At 38.6% G+C, this 12,057-nt stretch overlaps 1 protein-coding gene across 4 annotated transcripts in view; it reads left to right on the top strand.

The window, feature by feature from the left end:
- LOC121376999 (kynureninase-like) overlaps positions 1 to 12,057 on the top strand; it is a 36,125-nt gene that overhangs the window by 14,212 nt on the left and 9,856 nt on the right. For all 4 annotated transcript variants that reach the window (XM_041504829.1, XM_041504830.1, XM_041504828.1 and 1 more), the window contains exons 5-8: positions 1,563 to 1,624; positions 4,060 to 4,131; positions 6,042 to 6,116; positions 9,042 to 9,287. In XM_041504829.1, the coding sequence (XP_041360763.1) occupies positions 1,563 to 1,624; positions 4,060 to 4,131; positions 6,042 to 6,116; positions 9,042 to 9,287 (455 nt within the window). The remainder of the gene's footprint in view (positions 1 to 1,562; positions 1,625 to 4,059; positions 4,132 to 6,041; positions 6,117 to 9,041; positions 9,288 to 12,057) is intronic.

Raw genomic sequence — 12,057 nt, 5'->3', positions numbered from 1 at the left:
ATGTTTGACATCCAATAGCAGAACAGAACAGAACTTTATTCACTCAGAACACCTACGGTGTTACATTTGAGGTGGTTTACAAACATTTTGGTGTACTGCTATAAAGAATAATGCAATCAAACATTCAAGTAACTACATAAATAAATTTACAACACAATATATACACAATAATATACAGGTAATATAATCAAACTTACAACTAAGTAACTTAACTAAGTAACTAATCAAATTAATAAAAGTACATAATTTCTTTATATTTGATATTTCTGTGGAGTTAAATAGCTGACTTAATTTAAGGATGTTGGGTCCAATATAAAAATATTTCTTTAGATATGTACTTCTTTCATTAGTAAAATGAGGACACTGAAATAAATAATGGAACTCATCACCTACTGCAATGTTACAGAGAGGACATATTCTATTTTTTTCAATATTCTGCTATCTGTCTGTTTCAATCAGTAAATAATGATTGCTTGGTCTGAAGCGGCTAAAAATTATACGTAGTTTTTCAGGCAAGTACAGAAAGTAGTTTTCACATTCATGTTTTGTTTTAAATATCCTATAGGTAACGCATTTTGGATAGAGTTTAAGTTATCATTCCAAGCTTGTAGGTATTGATCTCTTAGTCGTTCAGAAACTGTACGCATAAAAGCTTTTTTATTTAAAATGTTTTGGTTTACCCAGAAATTACCCAAGCCTAGTTTATTTAAGAGTATCATGTATATGTATCAACCACTTAAACCTATAACCATGCTGAACATTTTCACTTATCATAATTCTATACAGTATAGCTGATATTTTGGATGTCTTTCCGGTGATCAACGTAGCCCAAACATTTAGCATCCTAATTTTTATCTTCATTTCTAATGGAAAAGCTCTTAATTCTCCGTAAATCATGGGAAGTGGTGTACTCTTTCTTAGCCTTAATATATCTCTTAAAAAAATTAACTGTATTTGTTCAGTGTTTTGATTATTACCAAAGCCCCAAATTTCCGAAGAATATAAAAGGATAGGGACAATAGTGCTTTCAAAAATTCGTAATTGAATATGTATTGGTAAATTGAGATTCCTGATTCTAATATTTAGCAAACTTAATCCTTTTTTAGCCTGCGAGATAAGAGCCTTTTTTGCTTGGACAAAAGATCCAGTTCTTGTAAATAATATTCCTAGGTATTTATAGCTATCAGCAATATCTAATTTTATATCTTTGATGTAGAAAAACATATTTTTGGGTGGTTTTAAGCCAAAGATAACAATTTTTTACTTCTCGATATTTACTTTTAATAGCCGATGATTAATAAACCAATATGTACTAGTGGTATCGTGGGATGGTGCATATAAAAGATCCCTTGCTGCTAATCGAAAAGAGTAGCCCATGAAGTGGCGACAGCAGGTTTCTTCTCTCAATATGTGTATGGTCCTTAACCATATGTCTGACGCCATATAACCGTAAATAAAATGCGTTGAGTGTGTCGTATAATAAACATTTCCTTCTTTCTTCCCTTCCTTAAACTAAAAAAAAATTAACATTTAACTTTGATTGGTTCACTAATATTTTTCAGGAGGGAAGAAAGGCGAAGTGGCCATCATGAATGCTTTAACTGTCAATCTTCACCTGTTGTTGGTTTGTATCCGCCACCCACTCACTGTACACCTTGACCTTGATCTCTCAGTTAGACCTTGACCTACTTTATCACCTTGACCTTGATCTCTTAGTTAGACCTTGACCTACTTCACATTTGCATGGGACGGGACCTAGCCCAATGGTAAAGCGTCCGCTTGATTCGCGGTCGGTCTAGAATCAATCCCCTTCGGTGGACCCATTGGGCTATTTCTCGTTCCAGCCAGTGCTCCACAACTGGTGTAACAAAGGCTGTAGTATGTACTATCCTGACTGTGGGATGGTGCATATAAAATATCCCTTGCTGCCAATCGAAAAGAGTAGTTCATGAAGTGGCGACAGCGGGTTTCGTTTCTCACTATCTGTGTGGTCCTTAACAATATATCTGACACCATATAACCTTATATAATGTGTGCTGAGTATGTCATTAAATAAAACATTTCCTTTCTTTCTTTCGTGTTTGCATTGACCATAGTTTGACACCCAGTGGCCGATGTATTTTTCGTGCTGGAGTGTCATTAAACACCCATTCATTCATTCATTCATTCATTCATTCATTCATTCAGTCTTTCATTTCTTTTAGATCTCGACCTTGACCTTTCACTTACACATCGTCCTGAAATTCCCAGTTACATTACTTGACCTCTAAATGACATCGCTTGACCCTTTTTACACGATTTGACCTCTTATACTATTTGACCTTAGTTACACTAGATGACCTCTAAATTACATTAATTGACTCCTGTTACACTATTGACCTCTTGGACTATTTGTCGTTAGTTACTCCATTTGACCTATAAATTACATTACTATTGTTCATTCCCCCTTTCCTGTCCTGGATGGAGGAGCTAGTATGCGCCGCCACCTGTGCCCACGACAGGCGTACGCTACAAGAGCTTGCTCTGAATGTGCACGTTAAGCCCTATGACCTGACTTGACCTTGTTTCTACACATTGCAGATGTCATCTGATATATCAATTGAAGGGTAGTAGTTTGAGATAGAATAAAACCTCGTCTTCAGCCCATTGAGCTATTTCTCCTTCCAACCAGTGCACCACGACTGATATAACAAAGACCCGTGTTATGTGCTATCCTGTCTGTGAACTGGTGCACATAGAAGATACTAATGCAAAACTTTTTGGGGTTTCCTCTCTAAGACTATATGTCAAAATTTACCAAATGTTTAACATCCAGTATCCGATTATTATATAAATCAATGTGCTCTAGTGGTGTCGTTAAACAATATAAACTTTAAAAGCCTGACTAGTCCACTGAGGGCGATGGATCTTACGATCTATCGCACCTCAGGCGAGCACTGTTACGGACCACTTTAAATTACTGTACTTCAGTTTGTTCCACTTAATATTATTGGACGGGGTTTTTCTATTTGTTTATGTGTATCCCAGCTTTTGATAATTATTTTTCTTACATATCCGTTTGTGAAGGAAGGGAATGTTTATTTAACGACGCACTCAACACTATCCGTTGGTGAGAACACCATTCATTATCTTTAATAACACAAACTGTTAACACATGTACGTGTGTTAACAATTTCAAGACATACGACTGCTCCAAGGTAATAACCAGGTCACCAATGCCGCACATCCAACGAAAAAACAGCACAATTGAAATTGATTACACTGTGACATATAGTTAACCTGACATTCATTTGTCAGTGACGCGTAAGTGCAAGGGCTGTAAATAACTTTTAGTCGAAAAAGATGTTAAAAGTTGCTTAAAACCTGGTTTTTGAGGATATGTAAGAAATAGAATAAATTTGCGTCCGTTAGATACCATTTATCTTACAACTCGTTGTTTAAAAACGTATCAAAGTCGCCGTCTCTCGTTAAATACATTTTAAAACAACTCGTTGTGAGATCAATGGTATCTAACGACCACTCATCTATTACTCTTTATTCCTATTGCTATTTTAAAGGGACATTCCTGAGTTTACTGCAATTTTTAAGATGTTATCAACTAATAAAATGTGTCTACAATTAAACTTACATATTAAATATATTATCTTATTTAGAATATTAGTGGCCTTATATTGAATGTGTTTCTGATCGTTCTAATATTTGTACTAGGCTAATTTTCATTTTATTTCCCCCCCCCAAAAAAAAATGTTTTCATACGTACGAAAGACAAAATCCAGTTTGGGCTTCTTACAAATATTAAGACGATCAGAAACGCATTTAATATAAAGACAGTGATATTCTAAACAAGAAAATACCTTTTATATGTAAGTTTAATCGTAGAAATATTTTATTAGTCGGAAACATTTTACAATGCAGCAAACTCGGGAATGCCCCTTTAAAGGTGGTGGGTATACTTTGGTGTCGTTTATGGCTATCGCGGACTTAGCCACTGGCATTGCCAATTGACAGGGTCCATGCCACACTATTTTAAACACTAATTAGTGAATTTTATATTTTCAGATTTCCTTTTATCAGCCAACTGAATCCAGATACAAAATAATGTGTGAAGGCAAAGCTTTTCCATCTGATCACGTATGTGTTTGTGAAAAAAAAACCGGTTTTAAAGGGACAGACCCTATTTTTTTAAACACTAAGGCATATTTTTTCACTAAGACCCTAGTTTCAACTCGTAAAAATGGAAACTAAGTTTGGTTAATTTACAAACTTGTAACAAATTTGGATACAACAGAGCGAAACAAGAGTCTGTGACCTTGAAATAACCTTAAATATAGACTAAAAGACAACTCCATAACCGTTACTTCTCAAACGCACGTGCATTTTAAAAAAATATGATAAAATGCATTTTGTGGTATTAGAAACACCAGGATGACCAGAAACACTTCGGTTGTACGGAAATGGATAATCTAAACAATAAATTATAAGTAATGTTTGATTTCAGCTCTAATAGTGAAAAATATGCCGTAGTTTTTAAAAACTAGGTTCTGTCCCTTTAAAGGGACATTCCTGAGTTTGCTGCACTTTTTAAGATGTCCTATCTCTCTTCCCTGCGCGTGCTGTAACCTCACCGTGGTGCAGGGGTGTAACATTCTCTTTGAGAATGGCCAATACAGCACAAAATTGAAGTTTTGAGTAAAATTCAGTATCCGTAAAATTCTGTGATATTTGTGTTTTTGCACAGTTCTTTACACTGTTTTTGTTTAAGTCTTGAATTGTTATACTGATGTTGATCATCACTTTATTTATTTGCATTACCACAGTTTGACACCCAATAGCCGATGTATTTTTCGTGCTGGGGTGTCGTTAAACATTCATTCATTCATTCATTAATTTTTAAGATGTTATCGACTAACAGACTTTTTAACGATTGTAATTCCATATCAAATTTATTTTCTGCACAAACTATTAATGTCTGTATATTAAACGTGTTTCTGATCTTACAATGCAGCAAACTCAGAAATGTCCCTTTAAAGTCCCAATATGTAACATTATCTCGCCTTCATGTAAAATTCTTTAATCTCATTGGTTGTTTGCCGTTGGACAAATCCCTTAACCCCCTGTGGGCGGAGCCAAATTCTCTTATACCCCGTCTGTAATTTCCAACAGTTTCCAGCCGCCCCAGTTAATGCTAAAGCAATAATTAGATTATAAATAACATTGATAATCAATCAAGTATACATAATTAGTTTTATTTTTACTATAAAATACACTATTTCAATACTTTTAAAAGCTGCAATGTTGAACTCGGCCACCTATTTACGGTCGTGGTGTTATTGTATTAATGCGCGATTAGCAACAGTTTTTTTTTTTTTTTTTTTTTTTTTTTTTAATTTTTTTTTTTTTTTTTTTACTACATACATTTCTGATAAAAAAAAGTGTTTTTTTTTAAAAAAATTTATTAATATCTGTTTCAGACAATTTCGTATTACAAACATTTGAAGTTAAAAACTCGTTTATCGAACTAACTATTTTTCGTCACTGGCAAGTGGTTTCGTTCGCGTCCGCGTGGTACGGCTCCGTTAAAAAATTGTTAACAATTATTGTCTGGAGTTATTTTGATTATTTGGCTATATGGTTTAACATGTTGGCAAGATAAATTCGTTGTAGAAGCATCTCTCGGGGTATATGTCTTTTTATGTACCCTCTGTGTGCTCTTTACCCCCTCGCCTTCGGCTCGGGGTAAAAGAACACACAGAGGGTACATAAAAAGCCATATACCCCTCGTGATGCTTCTACAACTTATATTATTTATTTCATTTAATATTACAAAACATATCTTTTTTTTGAAATCTTGTACATAATGTTTATCGTTTACATATATATGGGGGAAAAAACCCGGACAACACAAAACACAATCGACATTCTGGCTGTTGTGAGTTGTGACGGCATACATTTATGAACTACTGTCTTATTGCATTTATTTATTGTATTTTTCTATAATTAGTTTCGAAAATAAAATAATAAATTTATCTTTTAATCTTCAGTATACGTTCCAAAGTCAAATACGTTTGCATGGCTTTGACCCGGACACCAGTCTACTTTGTCTGGAACCAAGGGAGGTAACTATATATTTTTCAAATATTCCACCGCCCATTACCAGCGACATAATTATTAACTAGCCTTCATGGCTTCTAGAATGTTTTTATAAAATTCACTAGCCATGGTATCAGTGATTTTAAAAATGTACTAGCCATGATTAAACATTCACTAGCCCTACTGTACTTTAAGTTTATACAATTTTACTAAATAATAGTAAAACTCAGATGTCACCTAGAGATAGAGATATAGCTTTAAAACGCTAACTATGGGGGTTGGGGGCAGGATATTTATATTTACAAAATAGAGAACTGCAACATTTGAAAAAAAATCACTAGCCATCGGGCATGGCAATAGTAGTTATTTACTTGCCCAACATTGAATAGCACTAGCCATGGGAGTGGGGCTATCATAATCTAGAAGCACTGGCCTTACTAATTTTAAGCAAAACAAACACACAGCATGATTATGAGGCTATACATAATTATATTTTGAATTTTGTTTAACGACTCATCTAGAGCACAATGATGCATTAATCATCGGCTATTGGATGTCAAGCATTTGGTAATGTTGACATAATCTTACTCTTAAGGAAGCCTGCTACATTTTCCCATTAGTAGCAAGGGATCTTTTAAATGCGCCATCCCACAGACAAGATAGCATATACCTGTCATGGTGCACGGAGTTGAATGTAACATAACTTGTTTGGAGTGGGTGGGGGTGCATACCATAGAATATAACTGAAACACTAGTCTTGGACTGGTTGGAACGTGAATAAAACATAGAATTTACCCATCCAGGGGGTTCGATACAGGATGGATGAATAACATATTAACGTGCTTATATCCAATTAAGGTTCAAGCACGTCTCTCCCGGGCACGACCTCTGACTTCGCCAGTAACTGGGTCCGGGCCAGAAGGGGTGGGTGGTGGTTGAATTGGAACTGGGCAGAATTTTGGAATAGCAATTAGTGAAACAGATAATACTGCATATATATTTTTTATTAAATTAAAAGCTAGCTAGCCAAAAATTAAAAGGAATTGACTGCTCGGCTGAACATTTATACAATTGGAGCATTTTAGAAGGACGGTCCAAAAATAAATGAAAGAGGATCGAACTATTTAATAAATTAAAAAAAGAGGATAATTTTGACATAAACTTTCGAACAAAGGTCTAAAAGTTTAAAGTCCGATTTATATGTCCACATGAGTAGCCTCGTTAAGGCTGTTAAGATGCACAGCTTGTTGGGATGAGATGGATTGCATCCCGTCAAGAAAAGGAATCCTAGAATGACAGTCTTTAGATGTGGAAGGTGTAGTGCTGTGCTGAAATACAGTTATCGAGAAGCCGGATTCGTCTGAACAAGAGAATATCAGACTAGGGTGTAGTCCAGTCGTCATGGTTGGAAAAGTGGTGCGGACGGGCCCGACTCCGGAGGATACGAGATGATACCAATATGAAACAAAGTAAAGTCGACCCCACTTCCTATTTCTTCTTCCAGTGCTGCTAGGACAGGCTCGGACATGTAGAGACTACACGCGAATAACCGTGGCGTTCTGCAGAATGGCCGTCATGCGACTCACCAAAAAACATGTCAACAAAAGTCAGCCGAAAAATGATGTGGAGGCAAGGAATCTCGCTAAAAAAAAATAATCCAACCTGGTGGTGCAGGCTGGCGAAACGAGAAGCGTGGTAGTGTTCAATCAATTCCAATGGCCGCATACATACCAGTAGAAAGTGCCATTTCGCTGACAAAAACAACACCAATGGAGGATTCTCAAGTCGAGCACACGAAAGCACATGCAGTGTGTACAGGCGAAACAAACACGTCTTACCGCGGCGAGCTCCTCACTGGGAATGGGTTCGAATCAGACTCTGAATTCTTTTAACCTCATGTTGTCGAGCACGCCCATCATGGGCTTGATCACTGACTTCGCCAGTGACTGTGTCTGGGATAGGAGGGGGTAGGTGATTTTGGGATGGGCGGAATTTTGAATACATTTAGAAGAAGGCCTGAGATCTAAAACCAAAATGGAGAATAAATTCTGCTCATGTCGTGGCGTGGCGGTACTCTAGGTTTCGCTGGTCGTGAGGCAAGAGGGTCCGCCCCTGGCCGTGGAGCCGCTGGATTTTACCCCCCTGTGCTGCTGCCTTCTCCATGTTGATCTACAATGGGGCGGGACATAGCCTAGTGGTAAAGCGCTCGCTTGATGCGCGGTCTGTTTAGGATCCATGCCCGTCGGTGGGCCCATTGGGCTGTTTCTCGTTCCAACCAGTGCACCACGACTGATATAACAAAGGCCGTGGTATGTACTATCCTGTCTGTGAGATGGTGCATATAAAAGATCCCTTGCTACTAATCGAAAAGAGTAGCCCATGAAGTGGCGACAGTGGGTTTCCTCTCTATATCTATGTGGTTCTTAACCATATGTCTAACGCCATATAACTGTAAATAAAATGTGTTGAGTGCATCGTTAAATAAAACATTTCCTTCCTTCCATAGATCTATAAGGGTGACAATAGACTCATTTCTGTCGTGTTGTACTCTGTACTTGTCTAATTTCCCAAGCGTATTGATTTTAGCTCCGGGGGGGGGGGGGGGGGGGGGGAGAGATCAGTCGCGACGTTCTATACTACAACCTATAGACTTTATCCAAGTAAGGTTCAAGCTCGCTGTCCTGGGCACACACACCTCAGCTATCTGGGCTGTCTGTCCAGGACAGTGAGTTAGGGGTTAGTTTGCTAGTGGTTAGTGAGAGAGAAGAGAGTGTAGTGGTCTTACACCTACCCATTGAGTCGTTAAAACTCGCTCTGGATGGGAGCCAGTACCGGGCTGTGAACTCTGTACCTACCAGCCTATAGTCCGATGGCTACCGAGACCGGTATCATATACTCATACAGACATAATACATGAACAAAGTAATGTCCCCCTTTACCCCCTATTTCAGGGGGAAGTAACTCTTCGCACTGAAGACATTTTGAAGAAGATTGATGAAGAAGGTGACAGTATCGCAGTTATCTGTCTCCCTGGTGTTCAGTTCTACACTGGTCAGTTTTTTGACGTTCCAACCATCACGAAGGCCGGTCAGGCTAAAGGTTGCTATGTCGGCTGGGATCTGGCTCACGCTGTAGGGAATGTACCCCTGGCCTTACATGACTGGGGAGTCGATTTCGCCTGCTGGTGCTCTAACAAGGTAGGTGGAATTGTAAATTTATGGAACAATTTGTGATGTGGTGATGTGGGTTCGAATCTGAATCTGAATTCTTTTAACCTTATGTTTGGGTGACCCGCAGTGATACATATTAGTCTAGCCGCTACCCTTTGACCAATCCAGCTTGGGTGACCCGCAGTGATCTATATTAGTCTAGCCTCTACGCTCTGACCAATCCAGCTACCTCACCAAGACATACAAAGTTACCTCACCAAGCCATACAAAGTACCTCACCAAGACATACAAAGCTACCTCACCAAGACATACAAAGATACCTCACCAAGCCATACAAAGCTACCTCACCAAGATATACAAAGCTACCTCACTAAGACATACAAAGCTACCTCACCATGACATAGAAAGCTACCTCACTAAGACATACAAAGCTACCTCACCAAGATATACAAAGCTACCTCACTAAGACAGACAAAGCTACCTCATCAAGACATACAAAGTACCTCATCAAGACATACAAAGCTACCTCACTAAGACATACAAAGCTACCTCACCAAGCCATACAAAGCTACCTCACCAAGACATACAAAGCTACCTCACCAAAACATACAAAGCTACCTCACCAAGATATACAAAGCTACCTCACCAAGACATACAAAGCTACCTCACCAAGACATACAAAGCTATCTCACCAAGCCAGACAAAGCTACCTCACCAAGACAGACAAAGCTACCTCACCAAGACATAAAAAGCTACCTCACCAAGACAGACAAAGCTACCTCACCAAGACAGACAAAGCTACCTCACCAAGACATACAAAGCTACCTCACCAAGACATACAAAGCTACCTCACTAAGACATACAACGCTACCTCACCAAGACATACAAAGCTACCTCACTAAGACATACAAAGCTACCTCATCAAGACATACAAAGCTACCTCACTAAGATATACAAAGCTACCTCACCAAGACATACAAAACTACCTCACTAAGACATACAAAGCTACCTCACTAAGACATACAAAGCTACCAAAACATACAAAGCTACCTCACTAAGACATACAACGCTATCTCACCAAGACACACAAAGCTACCAAGACATACAACGCTACCTCACTAAGATATACAAAGCTACCTCACCAAGACATACAAAGCTACCTCACCAAGACATACAAAGCTACCTCACCAAGACATACAAAGCTACCTCACTAAGACATACAAAGCTACCTCACTAAGATATACAAAGCTACCTCACCGAGACATACAAAGCTACCTCACTAACACATACAAAGCTACCTCATCAAGACATACAAAGCTACCTCACTAAGACATACAAAGCTACCTCACCAAGACATACAAAGCTACCTCACTAAGACATACAAAGCTACCTCACTAAGACATACAAAGCTACCTCACCAAGACATACAACGCTACCTCACTAAGATATACAAAGCTACCTCACCAAGACATACAAAGCTACCTCACTAAGACATACAAAGCTACCTCACCAAGACATACAAAGCTACCTCACCAAGACATACAACGATACCTCACTAAGACAGACAAAGCTATCTCACCAAGACATACAAAGCTACCAAAACATACAAAGCTACCTCACTAAGACATACAAAGCTACCTCACCAAGACATACAAAGCTACCTCACCAAGACATACAGCGCTACCTCACTAAGATATACAAAGCTACCTCACCAAGACATACAAAGCTACTTCACTAAGACATACAAAGCTACCTCACCAAGACATACAAAGCTACCTCACTAAGATATACAAAGCTACCTCACTAAGACATACAAAGCTACCTCATCAAGACATACAAAGCTACCTCACTAAGATATACAAAGCTACCTCATCAAGATATACAAAGCTACCTCGCTAAGACATACAAAGCTACCTCACCAAGACATACAAAGCTACCTCGCCAAGACATACAAAGCTACCTCACTAAGACATACAAAGCTACCTCACCAAGACATACAAAGGTACCTCATCAAGACATACAAAGCTACCTCACTAAGACATACAAAGCTACCTCACTAAGACATACAACGCTACCTCACCAAGACATACAAAGCTACCTCACCATGACATACAAAGCTACCTCACTAAGACATACAAAGCTATCTCACCAAGACATACAAAGCTATCTCACCAAGACATACAAAGCTACCTCACCAAGACATACAAAGCTACGCCACCGAGACATACAAAGCTACCTCACCAAGACAGACAAAGCTACCTCACCAAGACAGACAAAGCTACCTCACCAAGACATACAAAGCTACCTCACCAAGACATACAAAGCTACCTCACCAAGACATACAAAGGTACATCATCAAGACATACAAAGCTACCTCACTAAGACATACAAAGCTACCTCACTAAGACATACAAAGCTACCTCACCAAGACATACAAAGCTACCTCACCAAGATATACAAAGCTACCTCACCAAGACATACAAAGCTACCTCACCAAGACATACAAAGCTATCTCACCAAGCCAGACAAAGCTACCTCACCAAGACAGACAAAGCTACCTCACCAAGACATAAAAAGCTACCTCACCAAGACAGACAAAGCTACCTCACCAAGACAGACAAAGCTACCTCACCAAGACATACAAAGCTACCTCACCAAGACATACAAAGCTACCTCACTAAGACATACAACGCTACCTCACCAAGACATACAAAGCTACCTCACTAAGACATACAAAGCTACCTCATCAAGACATACAAAGCTACCTCACTAAGATATACAAAGCTACCTCACCAAG

Source organism: Gigantopelta aegis, chromosome 7 (genome assembly GCF_016097555.1).
Source record: "Gigantopelta aegis isolate Gae_Host chromosome 7, Gae_host_genome, whole genome shotgun sequence".
NCBI lineage: Eukaryota > Metazoa > Mollusca > Gastropoda > Neomphalida > Peltospiridae > Gigantopelta > Gigantopelta aegis.
This window is presented reverse-complemented; position numbering and strand designations above follow the sequence as displayed.